This window comes from Dreissena polymorpha, unplaced genomic scaffold (assembly GCF_020536995.1).
Source record: "Dreissena polymorpha isolate Duluth1 unplaced genomic scaffold, UMN_Dpol_1.0 chrUn008, whole genome shotgun sequence".
Lineage (NCBI taxonomy): Eukaryota > Metazoa > Mollusca > Bivalvia > Myida > Dreissenidae > Dreissena > Dreissena polymorpha.
The window spans coordinates 482,678-505,284 of NW_026273322.1; the positions used below are offsets into that span (position 1 = coordinate 482,678).

Consider the following 22,607-nt stretch of genomic DNA (forward strand, 5'->3'; position numbering starts at 1 on the left):
TATGTACTACCATTAAACGTTGTAAATGTAAGTGGACAAAATGTTTTATGGACAAAAATAACATGGATAAAACTGCAAAAAAGTGATCCGGGGCGTGTGTTTTTAAGAGCACTTTCGATGACACCAGTTTTCAGTGTGTGCAACTTAAATCCTCAAGGAAAGGACCTTCTATAAAATGTGACTTAAAACCCTTGTATGATGCCAAACTTCCAATTACAGTAGCAAAGAAAAAAAACTGCTATCACTTTGCTCTGATGAATAATTCCTTCAGAATATGACCAGTATTTCAAGGATATTCCATCTGATAAGACAACTAGGGACAGTCTTCCAGAACCAGATACTATGGAAGAAAGTGAAGATTCAAATGTGGAATAGAAAATCTGAATCTTGACTTTCTTCCATTGTGAAGTCCATACTGATTGAAATATATGTATTGTTACATGTGTATGTCCTGTTAAAATCTAGAATGCAAAAGGAAATAATGATTTACTTCTGTATAATAATATCTCGTATTATGAATATTAATATGAACTTGTGCTAAGTGCACATGTATCGTTCAGTCTCTCAAAATAGATGCATGGCACAGGGCTGTTTTGCCTTAAGGGCACTTAGACCTGTATGGCATAGGAAAAGCAGGGTACTATTCTTATGCTAAGTAGCACCAAGTGCACTTAACACAGTGGCACACAGAAAATATATATGTTTTACCTTTATGCCATAATGAAGTAAGTGCTATTTTGAATACAAAAGCATTACATATTGTATGCAATTCTGTGATATGTTTATAATGCCATAACAATACTTTTACCTAATATTGTAACATAATATTATGCTAATATTCATATTCAAATAAAAGTTGTAGTTTGTCAAACCTTCTTTTGCGTTTTTCTCTACTATTTGAAAAATGGACTTGATACGTTCTGGCTCTAACCCCTTGATATGTTCTAAGCATGTTTCATTAAGATTGAACTAAAATGTGACTTATTGAGATTTCACAATGTTTCACTATAGCAATAAAAAGAAATCTGCTACCCACCTCAGGGCCTTGCTTTTAAACAAACTGGAACAATTTTCAGACTCACCTTGCAATGCTATTTCCAATTGAAACAACAATCGACCCTTTTTAAAACAAAAATCTTTGATAATCACACCAAAACTACCAACCTGACATCCATAAACTGTGTGCCATAACCATTTGTGTTTCACTCTTATCAGTCTGAAGGTCTTTGATGTGAGTGTGTGTATGTTTTTGTTGTTCAGAGTTTATTTACAGGTCCCACGCCCCTTCACAGAGTCATTTTAGATGGACCTGCCCCTGTGACCTTTCAGGGGGCGAAAGATTAATTTTGGGCCGAAGTAGGTCAAATTTACCCCGGCTGACCCGGGTATTTGCCAAATAATTTTTATTTTTTGGAGAGTTCAGTGCACGTTGGCTAATAAGACATTAATGTGCCCTATACCGTGTGGTGATGATGTGGTGTGGATCACGCGGAGCGTCTTGCACACTACTCATATGCAAGACACCAAACACGACCCACACCCCATCACCTTCCAGAAAGTAAGACCCAGAACACACACATACAACACCCACACCCACCACTCATAACGAGTGATGTGTATGTGAGTGCCACACATGTGTGTTCCGGCTCCCGTGGTGGTAATCTGTAGATGATTGTGTATAGTCTGTGGTGTGTGATTGTTGTGCATTTGTCAGAAGCGGAAGAGGAGGAGTTTGTCGGTTGCTTACGTCAGTCGGTCAGTCGTAGAAGGCTGTAACTCGTTTCAGTTCCCAGAGAAAAGAGCATGCCGCCCACACACAAGCGCACCCACGCCAAGCGAGCTAGAGAATATTTGATAAAGGTTTGCAGATGGCAAAATATGTTTTTTGCACTTCATCCCCAACCAATCATCAACATTATAATCCTCTTCAGAAAGAAACAAAAATTTTTTTTTAAATGTTTGGCAATTTTACTGTATTTCTTATCGGCAGAATTAATATTCAGATGACTGCAAGAAGATCATGAATATCATAATATGCATAAATTTCATTCAACGTTTACATTGGTAATTTCTTAGTAGAGTGTAAACAAGGTTACACTATGTTTTCAACAGACTACAACCATAAAGGAACTTGGCCTAGATATCATGACAAGATATCCATAAAACCAATGTTTTGACCAAGTTTCATGATGATTGGACAATAAATGTTACTTCTAGAGTGTTCACAAGCTTTTTTTAACTTTATAAATATAAGGAAAAAGACCCCCCCATGGCGGCCATGTTTTTTTTACCCATCCGAACCATATTCGAACTCAACCGTCGTATCCAAGCAAACAAATGTTCTGACCAAATTTCATGAAGATTAGAACAAAAATGTGACTTCTAGAGTGTTCACATGTTTTCACTATATACATATAGAGAAAACTGCCCCGCTCCCCTGGCGGCCATGTTTTTTCACCAATCTGGACCATTTTCAAACTCATCCAAGATATCAATGTATAATGTAAGAGTTGTGACTCCTAGAGTGTTCACAAGGTTTCTCTTTAGCCATATTAGGAATACTGCCCTGCCCCCTTGAGGTCATGTTTTTCAACTGATCCAAACCATTTTTGAACTCAAACAACATATCACTTAGACAAACATTTTGACATAGTTACATGAAGATTGGGAATCAATTGTGACTTCTACAGTGTTCACAAGGTTTTCCTTTTTTTTGACCTAGTGACCTAGTTTTGACCCAGCATGACCCAGTTTCAAACTCAGTCGAGTTATCATTGGGACAATTGTTCTGACCAAGTTTCATGAAGATCGGGCAAGAATTGTGGCCTTTAGAGTGTTCACAAGGCAAAATGTTGACGACGAACGACGCACGGACGACGGACAAAAGGCGATCGCAAAAGCTCACAATGTGCTCATATGAGCTAAACAAGAGGGTCTGAAAGGCCCAAAGTCGCTCACCTGAGATAAAAAGAAATGACCTGTTTTTTGCAGTCCAAGATATCAATGTTGACATGTGGAGGATTTATGTTTTTCAAGCCAAGATTACCATTTTAGAGCTCATCCAGGATATCATTGGAACAAATCATCTGAGCAAGTTTCATGAAGATCGGAAAATAAATGTGGCCTCTAGAGTGTTTACAAGGTTTTACTAAAGCCATATAAGGAAAAATGCCCCGCCCCCAGGCGGCCATGTTTTTCAACCAACCGACATCATTTTCGAACTCGTCCAAGATGTCATTGGGATGAATCTTCTGACCAAGTTTTATGAGGATCGGACAATAAATGTGGCCTCTAGAGAGTTAACAAGATTTTGCTATAATAGCCGTATAAAGCCATATACGGAAAAATGCCCTGCCCCTTGGAAGCCATGTTATTCAAGCAAACGTAACCATTTTCAAACTCATCCAAGATATCATTGAGACCAATCTTCTGACCAAATTTCATGAAGATTGGACAATAAATGTGGTCTCTGGAGAGTTTCAGACGTGCGCTGTGTATAGAAATAAGGAGATAGCAGGCAAGCTAACCACCGATTTGAAAATTGCTTTTGAATACCATATCAAAAGAAAAAAACAGAGCTAGAGATGAAAAGAAGTTGGATAAGTCTTGTGCAAAACAAGACCAGTCATACCATGTTGCAACATTTGATCAAGAGGCTATTTTACCGATTCCATGTTCTCTTGTGAGTAAAGTTTATTATAAAAGAAAACTCAATTGTTACAATCTTTCCTTTTATTTTTTACAAAACGCAAGTTCGACATGGTTTTTGTGGAATGAAACTGAAGGAAAATGGGGCTTTTCTGAAGAGGGAACTTGTCTTTTGACTTACATGAAATCTCTTCCTATCACAGTCGAGAATGTCTGTTTTTATTCTGACTGTTGTTGTGGTCAAAATCGAAATAGGGTTGTTACTGTTGCATTGATGCTTAAGAGAAATGTAAAAACATAGAGACACTATTGAACAAAAGTATTTAGAAAGTGGACATACCCAGATGGAGTTGTGATAGTGTACATGCTTCGATAGAACGAGCAAAGAAACGTACATCGGTATATGTACCAAGCCAGTGAGAAACAATTGTGAAGGTTGAACGAAAAAGAAATCCGTATGTTGTAGTGCCCATGAAATACTATGACTTTTTAGATATCAATCATGTAGCCAAATATGTACTACCATTAAACGTTGTAAATGTAAGTGGACAAAATGTTTTATGGACAAAAATAACATGGATAAAACTGCAAAAAAGTGATCCGGGGCGTGTGTTTTTAAGAGCACTTTCGATGACACCAGTTTTCAGTGTGTGCAACTAATTAAATCCTCAAGGAAAGGACCTTCTATAAAATGTGACTTAAAACCCTTGTATGATGCCAAACTTCCAATTACAGTAGCAAAGAAAAAAAACCTGCTATCACTTTGCTCTGATGAATATGACCAGTATTTCAAGGATATTCCATCTGATAAGACAACTAGGGACAGTCTTCCAGAACCAGATACTATGGAAGAAAGTGAAGATTCAAATGTGGAATAGAAAATCTGAATCTTGACTTTCTTCCATTGTGAAGTCCATACTGATTGAAATATATGTATTGTTACATGTGTATGTCCTGTTAAAATCTAGAATGCAAAAGGAAATAATGATTTACTTCTGTATAATAATATCTCGTATTATGAATATTAATATGAACTTGTGCTAAGTGCACATGTATCGTTCAGTCTCTCAAAATAGATGCATGGCACAGGGCTGTTTTGCCTTAAGGGCACTTAGACCTGTATGGCATAGGAAAAGCAGGGTACTATTCTTATGCTAAGTAGCACCAAGTGCACTTAACACAGTGGCACACAGAAAATATATATGTTTTACCTTTATGCCATAATGAAGTAAGTGCTATTTTGAATACAAAAGCATTAAATATTGTATGCAATTCTGTGATATGTTTATAATGCCATAACAATACTTTTACCTAATATTGTAACATAATATTATGCTAATATTCATATTCAAATAAAAGTTGTAGTTTGTCAAACCTTCTTTTGCGTTTTTCTCTACTATTTGAAAAATGGACTTGATTCGTTCTGGCTCTAACCCCTTGATATGTTCTAAGCATGTTTCATTAAGATTGAACTAAAATGTGACTTATTGAGATTTCACAATGTTTCACTATAGCAATAAAAAGAAATCTGCTACCCACCTCAGGGCCTTGCTTTTAAACAAACTGGAACAATTTTCAGACTCACCTTGCAATGCTATTTCCAATTGAAACAACAATCGACCCTTTTTAAAACAAAAATCTTTGATAATCACACCAAAACTACCAACCTGACATCCATAAACTGTGTGCCATAACCATTTGTGTTTCACTCTTATCAGTCTGAAGGTCTTTGATGTGAGTGTGTGTATGTTTTTGTTGTTCAGAGTTTATTTACAGGTCCCACGCCCCTTCACAGAGTCATTTTAGATGGACCTGCCCCTGTGACCTTTCAGGGGGCGAAAGATTAATTTTGGGCCGAAGTAGGTCAAATTTACCCCGGCTGACCCGGGTATTCGCCAAATAATTTTTATTTTTTGGAGAGTTCAGTGCACGTTGGCTAATAAGACATTAATGTGCCCTATACCGTGTGGTGATGATGTGGTGTGGATCACGCGGAGCGTCTTGCACACTACTCATATGCAAGACACCAAACACGACCCACACCCCATCACCTTCCAGAAAGTAAGACCCAGAACACACACATACAACACCCACACCCACCACTCATAAAGAGTGATGTGTATGTGAGTGCCACACATGTGTGTTCCGGCTCCCGTGGTGGTAATCTGTAGATGATTGTGTATAGTCTGTGGTGTGTGATTGTTGTGCATTTGTCAGAAGCGGAAGAGGAGGAGTTTGTCGGTTGCTTACGTCAGTCGGTCAGTCGTAGAAGGCTGTAACTCGTTTCAGTTCCCAGAGAAAAGAGCATGCCGCCCACACACAAGCGCACCCACGCCAAGCGAGCTAGAGAATATTTGATAAAGGTTTGCAGATGGCAAAATATGTTTTTTGCACTTCATCCCCAACCAATCATCAACATTATAATCCTCTTCAGAAAGAAACAAAAAATTTTTTTTAAATGTTTGGCAATTTTACTGTATTTCTTATCGGCAGAATTAATATTCAGATGACTGCAAGAAGATCATGAATATCATAATATGCATAAATTTCATTCAACGTTTACATTGGTAATTTCTTAGTAGAGTGTAAACAAGGTTACACTATGTTTTCAACAGACTACAACCATAAAGGAACTTGGCCTAGATATCATGACAAGATATCCATAAAACCAATGTTTTGACCAAGTTTCATGATGATTGGACAATAAATGTTACTTCTAGAGTGTTCACAAGCTTTTTTAAACTTTATAAATATAAGGAAAAAGACCCCCCCATGGCGGCCATGTTTTTTTTACCGATCCGAACCATATTCGAACTCAACCGTCGTATCCTAGCAAACAAATGTTCTGACCAAATTTCATGAAGATTAGAACAAAAATGTGACTTCTAGAGTGTTCACATGTTTTCACTATATACATATAGAGAAAACTGCCCCGCTCCCCTGTTTTTTCACCAATCTGGACCATTTTCAAACTCATCCAAGATATCAATGTATAATGTAAGAGTTGTGACTCCTAGAGTGTTCACAAGGTTTCTCTTTAGCCATATTAGGAATACTGCCCTGCCCCCTTGCGGTCATGTTTTTCAACTGATCCAAACCATTTTTGAACTCAAACAACATATCACTTAGACAAACATTTTGACATAGTTACATGAAGATTGGGCATCAATTGTGACTTCTACAGTGTTCACAAGGTTTTCCTTTTTTTTGACCTAGTGACCTAGTTTTGACCCAGCATGACCCAGTTTCAAACTCAGTCGAGTTATCATTGGGACAATTGTTCTGACCAAGTTTCATGAAGATCGGGCAAGAATTGTGGCCTTTAGAGTGTTCACAAGGCAAAATGTTGACGACGAACGACGCACGGACGACGGACAAAAGGCGATCGCAAAAGCTCACAATGTGCTCATATGAGCTAAACAAGAGGGTCTGAAAGGCCCAAAGTCGCTCACCTGAGATAAAAAGAAATGACCTGTTTTTTTGCAGTCCAAGATATCAATGTTGACATGTGGAGGATTTATGTTTTTCAAGCCAAGATTACCATTTTAGAGCTCATCCAGGATATCATTGGAACAAATCATCTGAGCAAGTTTCATGAAGATCGGAAAATAAATGTGGCCTCTAGAGTGTTAACAAGGTTTCACTAAAGCCATATAAGGAAAAATGCCCCGCCCCCAGGGGGCCATGTTTTTCAACCAACCGACATCATTTTCGAACTCGTCCAAGATGTCATTGGGATGAATCTTCTGACCAAGTTTTATGAGGATCGGACAATAAATGTGGCCTCTAGAGAGTTAACAAGATTTTGCTATAATAGCCGTATAATTTAGCCATATACGGAAAAATGCCCTGCCCCATGGCAGCCATGTTATTCAAGCAAACGTAACCATTTTCAAACTCATCCAAGATATCATTGAGACCAATCTTCTGAGCAAATTTCATGAAGATTGGACAATAAATGTGGTCTCTGGAGAGTGAACAAGGCAAATGTTGATGTCGCACAACGAAAAACTCATGACGGACAACGGACAAAAGGCGATCACAAAAGCTCACCATGAGCATGTTGTGCTAAGGTGAGCTAAAAACAAGAACAAACAAGATGTTGCATTCAGTAAACACTCATGCCCCAGTGGGTACTTGGTCAGTACAGATTTATTGGCCCATTTGAATAAGTCTTAGTCCAAAATTACATTAATGGTCAGGTGATGTGGGTGTGCTGAGTTTTAATATTCATAGATATTATCCATACAGGTAGCAAAGCTTATGGACCTTTTGAATTAATCAAAGTCTAAAGAAGGTCAATGTCGAAGTCAAGAATGAGGTCAAATGATATGGGTGCATTGAGAATGCTCATAGATTATGATACCATACAGGCATGTATCTAAGCATTGATGTAAGCTGTAGTCCAAATCAGTGTTCTCCGCAAGAAATTAAGAAGCCAGTTATATTTTCAAAGTAGCCGGCTACTAGCAATAAAACGCTTGTTTTAGCACCACTTCAATTGATATTTTTGGGAAAGAAGCCGGCATCTAGATTGAATGTAACCGGCGAAAACGCTGGCTGCCTGTGCTTCAGAAGAACACTGGTCCAAATCAAAAAGTAGCTAAAGGTCATAATGGGGTCAGGTGATGGAGGTGTGTTGGAGTGTTCATATCTATGCAACTATTAAAGCTTTGCAGGAAGAGTGATGTTAAATGAAACATGTCATCTAGGTATATATAATTCTACAGATCATCAGTAGTGCTGTTGGCATAAAAGGTAATTTGTAAAACCGTTAAACATACAGAAAATTGGGACCAAACGAGACAAGATGTTCGTCTAAGAGTGCATATTTTTACTGTGTTTACTGTTCAATGTAAAAGAGCTTTATGGTTATTATGTAAAGTCCTGTACATATTGATAATAAATTTCATGGGTGGTACTTGAATGAAAATACACTTCAAAACAAATGGGTAAAACTAACAATTGACAGGATAGTATAGTAGAGCTAAAATTTACACTTTGTTTCAAAGATAAAGATATTATAGGTTATGAATTTATAAATCCTCCACATGTCAAAATTAAGCACACTTTCATTTGATATTGATTGTCCATTTTTAATAACTTATGTAACCAACTTGAAGATAATTTGCAATCATTTAACAGCAGGTGACTGATAATAATGTGTCATTTATGTACAGTTGAAATTAATCAAGATATGGGAACACTTGCCAATTACAGCTTGCAAGTATAATATGTTTGCAATTTCAATGAGCAATAAAGTAACATCGCATGTAAATCAAAGGTTGACTGATAATAAAGGAAACAAAGTTCTAATTTAAAAGTATTGCTGACATGATAATCATGTCCATTTCAATGTTATAAATTATATAAATACTCCACTAGATTTCCTTGCGTTTAAACATATTTAAGAACAAGAGATGTGTTTGTCAGAAACACAATGCCCCCTTCTGCGCCCCTTTGACGCCAATTATTTGACCTTTAACCTTGAAGGATGACCTTGACCTTTTACAACTCAAAATGTGCAGCAAAATGAGATAAACATGCATGCCAAATATCAAGTTGCTATCTGAAGGGACATAGAAGTTATGAGCATTTTTCTAAACCTAAACGCGAAACCTTAATGCAAAGTGTGACAGAAGGACACACGGACAGACAGAAAGACAGACAGACGGACGGTTCGATCACTATATAACCTCCTTCGGGGGCATAAAAACATAAGAGCCTTGCACATATTTTTAATATGAAAACGTTTACTTCATGTGTTTATTATATAACAACAAAGTCATCATATTAATTTAATAATGTTTTCAATATAAATTCACATATCTGATGATTTATATTTGTAGATATAAATATCTGTCAAAAGATAGTTTGCAAATGTTTTGTTAAGTCAAGTGAAATGGTGTTTAAACAAAGTGCATTTTACTAAAAACTAGTTCACAATACAAGAGAAAAAGCAGAAAACACATAATTGTGACTAAACTTTGACAAACATGATTTTCCAAAACCAAGTTTATTACCATCATGTTAACTTGACATTTCTTATGTAACATACTCTTGTTGCCTCTTTAAAACCAGTAAAGCCAATGTATAACTTCCTTACATAGCATTCCAACATATTAACAAGAGATGTGTTTGTCAGCCACATTGCACCGCTTTGAAATAAAATTTTAATGTATCATTTGGCAGATTTAGAAATTATCTCCCTTTTATAGCTTATTACTTCCCTTGGATTTTATTTTTTGATTTTTGACCTTGAAGGATGACTTTGACCTTAAAATTTGCTTTTTATTATATCCTTAAAAAAATATGACTTCCCTTGTGAAATTGATCTGTATCTGCCAAATGATATAAAATAGAAATTATCTCCCTTTAAAGGTTGTTATTTCCCTTGGATTTTGTTTTTTGGCCTTTAAACTTGAAGGATGATCTTGACCTTTCACCATTCAAAATGTGCAGAGATACACATGCATGCCAAATATCAAGTTGCTATCTTCAATATTGCAAAAGTTATGGCCAATGTTAAAGTTTTCGGACGGACATACAGACAGACGGACTGACAGTTCAACTGCTATATGCCACCATACCGGGGGCATAAAAATGGTTAATCATAGATAGCTCTGTACCACGCAGGCAGCGTTAATGTTTTCCCCAAAAATATCATGGAGTAATGACCATATTCAGAAACGACAGGAACACACATGACTTGATGAAGTTTTGTTTAAAAAAATCATAGAAAACAATTAAACATAAAGTAATAATCAGAAACAAGAGATGTGTTTGTCAGAAACACGATGCCCCCCTATTGCGCCGCTTTGAAATATAATTTCAATATATCATTTGGCAGGTTAAGAAATTATCTCCCTTTTAAAGCTTATTACTTCCCTTGGATTGTATTTTTTTACCTTTGACCTGGAAGAATGACCTTGACCTTTCACCACTCAAAATGTGCAGCTTCATGAGATACACATGCATGCCAAATATCAAGTTGCTATCCTCAATATTGCAAAAGTTATGGGCAACGTTAAAGTTTTCGGACGGATGCACAGACTGACTGACTGACTGACGGACAGACGCACAGATTGACGGACTGACAGACAGTTCAACTGCTATATGCCACCCTACAGGGAGCATAAAAATGCCAATGTTGTATTTGCGTAAAAATAGCTTTTCCGTCATGCTAAAAATTTTGAAAACAAAATTATCTACTGCAGATCCACTTTATATTGATCCGTTATTTTATAATCCAACTTTCATACCTAAATCAAGTTTGGTCCAGATTTTCATTATACACCTCATTCATTCTTCTTGCAAAAATACTTTTTTAATCATGCATGACACAAATTTAAAAAAAATCTACTTTTTACTCAAAAAGAGTATTAAACTCTGCTTATGTTTCAAAATATCCGAATTAAAAAATAAAGGTGCGCAAGTTCACATGTTTGTTAATATGTTAAAACAGTTTTATTCCTCATAAGTATTTAAGTTGAATGACAAAAAGGTGTTTACACAAATATTTCTGTTTTATATAAGTTTGGTTTTAAGTAAACATTTCTGATTACAAGTAGGAGAATGAAGGTATCGGTGAAATATGTCAGGAAATATTTTACCAAATTTGCAATTCTGTACAAGAAGAAGCCCGGATCTATTTACGCAGTCAGTATAAGGCAAACAGAAGCCAAGGTTTGCTGGGTTCTGCATATACCCTGCAAATACTGACACTGGCGTTGTGAATCGCAATACATCTATACCATGTTGCGTTTCAAAGCTATAGAATGTAAAGTAAATTGACCTGCAAATAAAATTGAATTGTGTTTTGTGTGCTTATAATAATTACTATGGAATGACTTGTATTGTGAGTGCCAATTATAAACATTTCTTCTAATATTAATCAAAGTATGTGGCCATAAGCTCTCATCAGGTTGTTTTTTTATTTATGTCAAGATTTTGTTTAAAAGTTGCATATGTACTTTTTAAACTAGTGACCTGAAAATCAATAGAGGTCATCTGCAAGTCACGATCAATGTACCTATGAAGTGTCATGATCCTAGGCAAAAGCGTTCTTGAGTTATCATCCGAAAATCATTTTACTATTTCGGTCACCGTGACCTTGACCTTTGACCTTGTGACCTCAAAATCAATAGGGGTCATCTGCGAGTCATGATCAATCTACCTATAAAGTTTCATGATCCTAGGCATATGCGTTCTTGAGTTGTCATCCGAAAGTCATTTTACTATTTCAGGTCACCGTGACCTTGATCTTTGACCTAGTGACCTGAAAATCAATAGGGGTCAACTGCGAGTCATGATCAATCTACCTATAAAGTTTCATGATCCTAGGCATATGCGTTCTTGAATTATCATCCGAAAATCATTTTACTATTTCGGGTCACCGTGACCTTGACCTTGACCTAGTAACCTCAAAATCAATATGGGTCATCTGCGAGTCATGATCAATCTACCCATGAAGTTTCATGATCCTAGGCGTATGCGTCCTTGAGTTATCATCCGGAAACCATTTTACTATTTCGGGTCACTGTGACCTTGACCTTTGACCTAGTGACCTCAAAATCAATAGGGGTCATCTGCGAGTCATGATCAATCTACCCATGAAGTTTCATGATCCTAGGCGTATGCGTTCTTGAGTTATCATCCGGAAACCATTTTACTATTTCGGGTCACCGTGACCTTGACCTTTGACCTAGTGACCTCAAAATCAATAGGGGTCATCTGCAAGTCATGATCAATGTACCTATGAAGTTTCATGATCCTAGGCCCAAGCGTTCTTGAGTTATCGTCTGACAACCACCTGGTGGACGGACCGACCGACCGACCTACCGACCGACCAACATGAGAAAAGCAATATACCCCCTCTTCTTCGAAGGGGGGCATAATAAATAGTTTTGATCAGGATCTTACTGAAGGTTATATAACGCTAAGGTCTTAACAGTTTCCTCTATTGCAAAAAATGGAGGGAAGGAAGTAAAATATTTAATTCAAAGGGAATTAGTTTCCTGGCGTGGCAGTTTTGAAAAAGCAGGAGGGAAGTTAAAGTGGGAAAATGGTTCTAACTTTCCATCAAGGCTTCAAAATAACAAGACATGTGTCATTAGGGCACAGATATCCAAACATGTCGCATATGTCTCAAAATTTCACTTATCGTAATTACTCTATGTTTTCGGACACTCTTAGTTTTCGGACACCCCCTTTTTTAGCAAAAATAATTATTTTTCGTGACTCTTAATTTTTGGACACACGAGTTTTCGTCCATAATTAATGTCTCTAAGTTTTCGGACAGTATATTTAACAGCGCTAATTTACCAAATTTCGGTCCTGTTTTTGATATCTAATGACACTTCGATCATGGAGTTTTACAACCAGATTAACATCATAAAACATGACAGGTGCATGCCTGAGGGCAACGGACCATTACATTTGCGTTATTGGGTGAATCACCTTGTAAACCGGTATTAAACAATGTTTTCAGTGCCAATTAACAGTTCAATTATCTTCCGCAATGGTACTACCCCTTCTCAGTAAAATAACTGTGACAAATACTAAACGCTTTAAAGTGTGATGCACCTTATTGCAAGTTTAACGAACAATGGAAGGTGTTAGACAACAACAATCGGAAATGAACAAACAAAGAATTCATAGTTTGCTATTTTATTGCGTTAAATACATGTTCATACTAGCAAGTATCGGTACATTAAATGCTCATCTTTGAACTATTTTTAAATGCATCAAGAAATGGGAAATGTTATGGGTGAGACAGGAATTTCTGAATGTTTTATGGTCAAATTTTACTTTTGACCTTTAAGTTTGACCTTCACCTTTGCTGGAAAGACACGTGTGTAACCTTTGACGTGGGAAGATGGGCTTTACATGCAACACATAGTCTTATGATGGTTTATTTAAGTGCAAAGTTATTTGTAAAAACAAGAGCACCGCCTTGCGGGTGCAGACCGCTCATCTATTTTCTTTTTAAAGGTGAAGGGACTCTCATTTTCAATCACAAAGGAGGGAGGAGTGGAGTGAAGAGGGGTGTATAGTGTGGGGTTGTGGACATTTATTACATTATCTTCCAAAAAAGCGAAAAAAAAAAAAAAAAAAAAAAAAATCGGGGGGGGGGGGGTATAGTGTGAGGGTGTGGTGATAATTTGTGAGATGATCTTAAAAAAAAAAAAAAAAAAAAAAAAAAAAAATCAAAAAAAAAATTTGGGGGGGGGGGTGGGGGGGTGGGGTGGGGGTATAGTGTGAGGGTGTGGTGGTCATTTGTGAGATGATCTTATAAAAAAAAAAAAAAAAAAAAAAATTAGGGGGGGGGGGGGGAGGGGGGGGAGGGGGGGGGAGGGCACGGGGGATGGTTTGGGTGAAGTCTATTGTGGTATGTCAGGTAAGAGTAGTTTCATCAAAGTATCAATCAAATCTAATCATAAATAAAGAAGTTATGGCAATTTTAGCAAAATTTAATAATTTGACCTTGAGAGTCAAGGTCATTCAAAGGTCAAAGTAAAATTCAAGTTGCCAGGTACAGTAACCTCATGATAGCATGTAAGTATTTGAAGTTTGAAAGCAATAGCCTTGATACTTCGAGTGGATCGAAACACAAAATTTAACCATATATTAAAAGTTACTAAGTCAAAAAAGGGCCATAATTCCGTAACAATGACAACCAGAGTTATGCAACTTGTCCTTTTACTGTACCCTTATGATAGTTTGTGAGTGTTCCAAGTATGAAAGCAATATCTATGATACTTTAGGGGTAAAGTGACCAAAACATAAATCTTAACCAAATTTTCAATTTTCTAAGTATAAAGGGCCCATAATTCCGTCCAAATGCCAGTCAGAGTTACATAACTTTGCCTGCACCGTCCCCTTATGATAGTTCATAAATCTTGCAAGTATGAAAGCAATAGCTTTGATACTGTAGGAATAAAGTGGACCTAAACACAAAACTTAATCAAATTTTCAATTTTCTAAGTATAAAAAGGGCACATAATTCTGTCAAAATGCCAGTCAGAGTTACATTACTTTGCCTGCACAGTCCCCTTATGATAGTTAGTAAGTGTTGCAAGTATGAAAGCAATAGCTTTGATGCTTAAGGAATAAAATGGACCTAAACACAAAACTTAACCAAAATTGTCAATTTTCTAAGTATAAAAAGGGCACATAATTCTGTCAAAATGCATGCCAGAGTTATCTAACTTTGCCTGCCCAGTCCCCTCATGATAGTAAGTAAGTGTACCAAGTTTGAATGCAATAGCATTGATACTTACTGAGAAAAGTGGAACTAAACGCAAAACTTAACCAAAATTTGCAATTTTTTAAGTACAAAAAGGGCACATAATTCTGTCAAAATGCACGCCAGAGTTATCTAACTTTGCCTGCCTAGTCCCCTCATGATAGTAAGTAAGTGTACCAAGTTTGAATGCAATAGCATTGATACTTTCTGAGAAAAGTGGACCTAAACGCAAAACTTAACCGGACGCCGACGCCAACGCCAACGCCAACGCCAACGCCAACGCCAACGCCGACGCCAAGGTGATGACAATAGCTCATAATTTTTTTTCAAAAAATAGATGAGCTAAAAACAAACATCAATTTATGGCAAAGTTTTGGCTGCAACAGGAATTCCCAAGCTTTTCTATGACCAATTGACATTTGATCTTTTAGTATAACCTTGACCTATGAGGTAGGGAGACTGGAGTTACCTGCCAAACATCATCTTTTGATGGTTGACATTTGTGCCACATTGTTTGAAAATCCGTCAAAACATGAAGTCATTGGTGAGAGAGGAAGTTTCACACAGACGGTAAGACATCCAGACAGAAATTGTGACTACTACTTATATATGCTGCCTTCTTCAAAGGGGATTTAAAAATATATATGTTTTACAATATTAAAAATTGTAAGTTTTGTGGCTATTTACTTAATTATTGTTTATGTTTCTTGCAGATTTTCAGAAGATTTACAATGTATACCTACATATAGTTTAACACTGGTCTAGTCCTAAAGGATTTGTATTTCTAACTCAAGCTAAAATCAATGTTCTGAAGCTTAGTTTGCATTGAAATTTAAATAAAAATGCAGCTATCAGGTAGAATTTTGGTAAAATCAGAATTTCTTTCAGAAATTTTTACCAGATACAAACTTGTTTCATTTCAATATATTCTCTTGAAAATAAGGCAAACGTTTTAACAGAAATCAGCTGACGATGAATATTAATAGCTGAACCATAATCCCACTTTAGATATGGGTGAAAGTTTTGAGGTCAACTGTTATTGCAGTTTCAATTAAGCAGGATGGAAAACGTTAAATATGGGATAAAGTCTGAAGGGAGACTGAGTAAGCCGTGCTCTGGGAAAACAGGGCCTAATGCATGTGCGTAAAGTGTCATCCCAGATAAGCCAGTGCAGATCGCACAGGCAATCAAGGACGATACAATTCGCCTAAACTGCATTTGTAACTAAGAAGTTTCTTACTGTAAACAAAAAATACTGTCAAAGTTGAGAGTATTGTTCCTGATTAGCCTGTGCAAACTGCACAGGCAAATCTGAGACAATACTTAACAAACATCCATTAAGCCCAGTTTTTCCAGACCAAGACTCCAGTTGTACCATCGTGGCAGTTTTCCATGTTGAGCACGCCAGAGGGAAGGCAGTTATTGGAGGGGGTACAGTAGCCCAGGTTATCAGGGTTATGCACATGATCCATGAACACCTCTGGCGGGCACGCGAACCGGTACAGGTCAATGCCTTGCTGGGAGGTCATGTGCGCGTAGGTAAAGTATATAGATCTGGAAAGATATGCATGGAGGTATAATGCAGGAAAATGAAGCTTTACAACTAGGGTTGACATTGTTTACTAAGTATTCAGGGCTTTTGTCCTGATTTTGGCACAGCCGCTAGCCTTCCATTTTCGGAGGGAAAAAGCATAAACAAAACTGAGAAAGGGGAAGGCCTTTTTTAGGTTGAGGGGCCTATATAAGACCCCTGCTGAAGAAGGAAAACAAGAGAACAAACGCCCTAAGACGCTCATCTGAGATCCTAAGAAATTTAACTGTTCTAAGAAAGTAGTGTTCAATAGGTTTCACAATCAAAATGCCCCAATACCTGGCACCCATATTTATTTTTAACAAACCACAATCATGTTTAAGTCCGGTCACGTTATCATAACAAAACAATATTTTTTAAATATTCTTAGCAAGTTAAAGGATAAGGATAAGTGACTTGTGATTTCTAGAGTGTTCAAATGGTTTTACTATTGCCATAAAAGGAAACTGTCCTGCCTCATGGTGGTTTTCAATAGACTGGAATCATATCATACACGGTATACAAATCGTTAGAGCAAAATTAATGTTCAGATCAAGTTTCTTGAACATTGGGTAATTATATGTGGCATCAAAAGTATTCAATAACCTCTTCTTTAATTTGACCTAATTACTTAGTGTTTGACACCTTTGGGCAAAATTACAAAATCTACTTTCCTGAAGACTTGGCAATAAATGCGGTATCTTGGTTTTTGACACGAAGCGGCAAAATTACGATCTCTTTGTTAAGTCATGGTAATAAATGTGGTAACTAGTGTTCACAAACTTTTTATTGGATTTAATCTAGAAGCCTAGTTTATGTCCCCACAAGACCCAGTTTGTTACTCATTTGCGATATCATTAATAAGCTTGATGTGAGCATGTTTCATGAACATTAGGCAATTAATGTAGCCTCTAGAAAGTTCTCAAATGTTTCTAAAAATTGGACCTAGTCACCTTGTTTTTGATTCCACATGAACCAGTTTCAAAAGTAGCCGAAATATCATTGCTAAAAATGTCCAGAACATTTTTATGCAGATAAAAGGGCAATAAATGTGGCCTCTAGAGTGTTCATAAACATTTATGTTGACCTAGCAACCATGTTTTTGATTCCTTGTGGCCCATATTTAAACTTGATGGAGATTTCATAGGGACAAATGTTTTGACATTTTTTTTTAACATTGGCAAATAAATGTGGCCTATGGAGTGTTCAAAAGGTTTTTCTTTTATTTGATCCAGTGACCTAGTTTTTTATTCTTTTTTACCAAATTTCACTCTCGGCTGAGATATAATCAGTAAAAACACTCTAAGCATGTTTTTAAGAAGATTGGGCAATAAATGCGTCTTCTACAATGTTCACAAGGCAAATGTTGTCAACGGATAACGCACAACAAACAAAAGCTATCACAATTGCTCACCATGAGCAGGTTGAGCTCAGGTGAGCTACAAAAGCTGTTCACTTGTGTAGTGTTTTTCTTCAAGGCTTAATGTAAACCTTGAATTATAATTATAAGAATGGCTTGATTTATAACATTTGCAACAAAGAAGTCCTAAATTCAAAGTAATGGCTATTACAAGTCTAAAACTTGATCTGAAAGTTTTTATTCTTTCATGACTGCATTTTGGAAGTGCTGAAGAGAAAATGTACAGTAAATAACTCCTAAACTTCCATTAATGAAAGCCCTATGAAATAATCTGTACCTGCATAGATCAGTTGAGAAGACGTAAATCACATCAGACTTTTTGACAAATGGATGGAAAATGGTACCATCTGTGAAACAAAGAATTTATAAATTATTAATTATCAAGCAGAATTTAATTAGAAATGTTTTTATATCATAATCTTGTAATATGTATATTTAACAACTTATTTTGCAGTTCAAACAGGGTTTACTCCATTTCTTTATGAATTTATAAATTACTGGCATATATCTGCCATGTCATGCAAAAATGGGTCTTACAATATATAGCCAGCATAAGTCCAGACCAGCCTGCATATTTGCAACATATGTCATAAGACCCATTTTTGCATGATGTGTTTCAAAGATATACTTTGGGGCAAAAATAATTATGTCAAAGACTGAAGTACATATTATTACATACAATTTCAAGATCTGGAAAAGGACAATTTTTCTTTATTTTTTATAAAATTGCAGGAAATTTGAAACACAACAAGGGCTGTTTGTAAAACATGCATGCCCCCCATATGGGCTGTCAGTTGTAGTGGCAGCCATTGTGTGAATACGTTTTTTTGTCACTGTGACCTTTACCTTTGACCTAGTGACCTGAAAATCAATAGGGGTCATCTGCCAGTCATTATCAATGTACCTATGACAGTCTTCGAAATTAGCTTTGAAAAGTTACATGCCAGTCGTGCCAGTTACTTAAGAATTTTTACATGCCCAACATATTTTTTACATGCCCAAACTTTTTTAACCAAAATTATAACAAATCACAACATTTTAACACTTACATGCTTCACATAGTAAAGCAGAACATTTGTTTCAATAGTAGTGAATACAATTACAGCTAATCAATCACTAGAATTAAGACGGTCGATCGTTACACCAGTGCTCTTAAAAAGAGCGCTCTCTGGTGTCATCGTACCATTTCTTGGCTTCCTTTTTCTCTAAATCATTGTCAATTTTCTATTTTGGAAGTGCTTTATCGGGCTTAGCCCCATCAACATACCTAAGATACTGCCTCTATGTCGACAATGACATTTGTTTACATTGACAAAAACAGAAGCGTATTACTTGATTGAAATGATCGATTCAAAAAGCATCTTCTCCATTAATGTCAAGAGAAACCGTCGATAAGAACCGAATGTGACCGAACTGCATCGGTCAAAAACAATAACGATGACGAGTGCAAGCAGGTGCGTGTTGTTAAACCAATCGAATTTCATTGTTTTACAACTTATGGCAAGGTGTTTGTTCGCAAAATTGAAAAATAGATCTGCAAATATCAAGAACCGCTTACGATATTTTTTATAAACTGTCAATTGGCTTCAATAATTTACATGCCCGGCGGGCCACAAACGTGAATTTTTGTATGTGCCCGGCAGTAATTTTACTCGCCACGGGCGATCGGGCGTGTGCTAATTTCGAAGACTGCTATGAAGTTGCATGATCCTTGGCCTAATTATTCTTGAGTTATCCTCAGGAAACCATTTTACTGTTTCAAGTCACTGTGACCTTGACCTTTGACCTAGTGACCTGAAAATCAATAGGGGTCATTTGCCAGTCATGATCAATGTACCTATGAAGTTTCATGATCCAAGGCGTAAGCATTCTTGAGTTATCATCCGGAAACCATTTTACTATTTCGAGTCACTGTGACCTTGACCTTTGACCTAGTGACCTGAAAATCAATAGGGGTCATCTGCCAGTCATGATCAATGTACCTATGATGTTTCATGATCCTAGGCCTAAGCATTCTTGAGTTATCATCCGGACACCATTTTACTGTCTCGAGTCACTGTGACCTTGACCTTTGAACTAGTGACCTGAAAATCAATAGGGGTCATCTGCCAGTCATGATCAATGCAAATATGAAGTTTCATGATCCTAGGCCTAAGCGTTCTTGAGTTATCATCCGGAAACCATCTGGTGGACGGACCGACTCACGGACGGACCGACATGTACAAAACAATATACTCCCTCTTCTTCGAAGTAGTGCATAAAAAACAAGGTATAAAAGGGCTTTATACCTGTTCCATTCACCATATTACAAGAAGGTGTGGTCCAGTATGGCACTACACTATACAAAGACAACAGAAGTTTATTTATTTTTTATTTATGACAAGGGGTATGTGTATGGTAATTTGTCAAAAAACAGATTTTATTTTCAAAACATATTCATGTCCCCACTTTCACATATCTAATATTAATCTTTTAGCAATAATAACAACTAATGATACTACAAATTTTGGCTTTAGTTTGAAAGAACTATGATTCATCAACTCACACACACATTGACAACGAAAAATACAATAAAAGACACAAGTGACACTTGGCCTAAACTTGATTTTTGCTATGAAGAGACTTAAGCTAAACGAAATTAACCATAAAAGTGGAAAGTGTCATCCCTGATTAGCCATTGCAGACTGCACAAGCTAATCTGGGACAAGAGTTTATGCACATGCATTAACCCTTTCAGTGCGGGAACCGAATTTTGAAGGCCTTTGCAAACAGTTTGGATCCAGATGAGACGCCACAGAACGTGGCGTCTCATCAGGATCCAAACTGTTTGCTATTCTGATAGTATTCTTTGAAAAAAATCAAAGAAAATGCTAATTTTAGAAATTCAGCAGACCACATTTTAGCAGAAGACAAATTTCCCAGCATTCAAAGGGTTAAGGTTCATTTTCCCAGAACCGGGATGAAATGATTTCTCACTTTTTCCAGTTCCAATTCTTGATGAGTCCAAAGGAGCTTGGGTCCCCAGCCCCAGTCTTGATGTTGTACCAGCCATCGTCGGAGTTGTTGGTCTGCAGGCAACACAGATTTATACAACATGAGATGAGCATGTACGTATTTCTATTATGAAGACAATTAAAAAACTGAAGTTTGTTCAATGGTTGACAAAAAATAAGAAACCCATGGCATAACAAAGAATTGATATATGAGTTACAAAAGGTTACACAATGTGTACATGCGGTAAAAGGGTGATCATTGCAATACATAGCTTAATAAAGATCGCAGTTTATTTTCATGCTTTCCGGTGGTCTGTAGAGAAATATCAGTGAATTAAAAATGATAATTCACTGTTTCAAACAGTGAAAATTATCGATAATTTTCACTGTTATACTGTGAAATGACGCTGTTTTGCATGATGTTACAACTTCATTATTTCAGCAAAACTACACAAATAATTATTTGCAGGCACACAAATAAAGATGTGTTGGATTTGGTGAAATATAATAGATTTTAATTCACTCGTGATCTTAGAAAGGTGGAATATATAGATTTTAATTCACTCCTGATCATAGAAAAAAAATCTATGATTACCCATGAATTAAAATCAATATTTCACCAAATCTACAAATATCCTCTATGTAATGAAATGTTAGCATCATTATTATGATTTCAGTGTTTGACACTAACTATTCTAAGTAAGGAGTTCTTTGGACTCCCTCTTCTTCTGAAAATTAGGAGTCCCATCATACTTCATGTAGTCCAAATTTTTATGACACTTTTTATAAACTGTATTTTTGGGGGTAATAACACATGTTAACGATAAATTGATAAATCGTCTTGCATTTTTTGTTTCAGATCGAATTTCTAAGTGACTGCTGTTCAATATTTGTTGTCATTTGTTATTTTAGATTGCAAAAAAGTTTTTAACAAATGCCATGATTAATATTTAAGTTAATTACTGTAAGTTTAAACAAGCGATATGTTTGTGAAACACTATGTCCCCATAAATATGACCTTTGACCTTAAAAGATGACCTTGACCATTCACCACTCAAAATGTGCAGCTCCATGAGATACACATGCATGCCAAATATCAAGATGCTAGCTTCAATATTGCAAAAGTGTACATTAAATGAGCGATTTCGACCCATATATTTGACCTTTGACCTTGAAGGATGACCTTGACCTTTCACCACTCAAAATGTGCAGCTCCATGAGATACACATGCACGTCAAATATGAAGTTGCTATCTTCAATATTGCAAAAGTTATGGCAAATGTTAAAGTTGGGGCAAACAAACAAACAAACAAACCAACGGACAAGGCAAAAACAATATGTCCCCCACTATAGTTGTGGGGGACATAAAAATATTATTGTTTATAATGCATTTATATATATGCTTGCTTGTTGATCCTCAGGATTGGTCATTAAAGCTCATTGCTTTATACATTTTCCCAATAATTGTTAACATAGTAAAACAAAGCCAAAAAACGCAACAAAGACCCTGACATTATCAAATGCTAGTGGCATGGGGTTGTTTATGCACAACTGATTCACAGTCATTCCCATCCTCAGTGCATTGGGACTGTATAATGTGCATTGTGTAAACAATTACAGGTATTGTGATGATTGTTTATAGTGATTAGACACTGTTTAGCGTAAGTTATCTATATTAACTACACAAGTCTTCATCAATAATTTCAGTCCTGGGCTGTGGCCAGTTTT

General features: G+C 36.5%; 2 protein-coding genes and 1 long non-coding RNA gene across 8 annotated transcripts in view; 1 reads left to right on the forward strand and 2 right to left on the reverse strand.

The window, feature by feature from the left end:
- Positions 1–20,990, forward strand: part of LOC127863442 (uncharacterized) — a 29,904-nt gene extending 8,914 nt beyond the window's left edge. The window contains exons 2-3 of the long non-coding RNA XR_008041057.1: positions 1,787–1,860; positions 20,872–20,990. This is a non-coding gene — a long non-coding RNA (uncharacterized LOC127863442). The remainder of the gene's footprint in view (positions 1–1,786; positions 1,861–20,871) is intronic.
- LOC127863435 (lysosome membrane protein 2-like) overlaps positions 1–22,607 on the reverse strand; it is a 56,032-nt gene that overhangs the window by 22,880 nt on the left and 10,545 nt on the right. For 3 of the 4 annotated variants that reach the window (XM_052402963.1, XM_052402965.1, XM_052402966.1), the window contains 4 exons: positions 20,863–20,954; positions 20,175–20,224; positions 18,164–18,233; positions 11,262–11,443 (listed from right to left, as the gene is read on the reverse strand). In XM_052402963.1, the coding sequence (XP_052258923.1) occupies positions 11,262–11,443; positions 18,164–18,233; positions 20,175–20,224; positions 20,863–20,954 (394 nt within the window). Of the gene's footprint in view, positions 1–11,261; positions 11,444–16,271; positions 16,451–18,163; positions 18,234–20,174; positions 20,225–20,862; positions 20,955–22,607 lie in introns of all 4 variants that reach the window. The other variant, XM_052402964.1, reaches the window with a different exon arrangement.
- The window catches only part of LOC127863440 (uncharacterized), a 66,855-nt gene that overhangs the window by 18,143 nt on the left and 26,105 nt on the right, over positions 1–22,607 (reverse strand). Inside the window, exons 6-7 of one of the 3 annotated variants that reach the window (XR_008041055.1) lie at positions 12,195–12,403; positions 11,912–12,050 (exon numbers count right to left, since the gene is read on the reverse strand). The gene's annotated coding sequence lies outside the window, so the exon portion shown is untranslated. Of the gene's footprint in view, positions 1–11,911; positions 12,051–12,194; positions 12,486–22,607 lie in introns of those variants that run through there. The other 2 variants (XR_008041053.1, XR_008041052.1) reach the window with 2 other exon arrangements.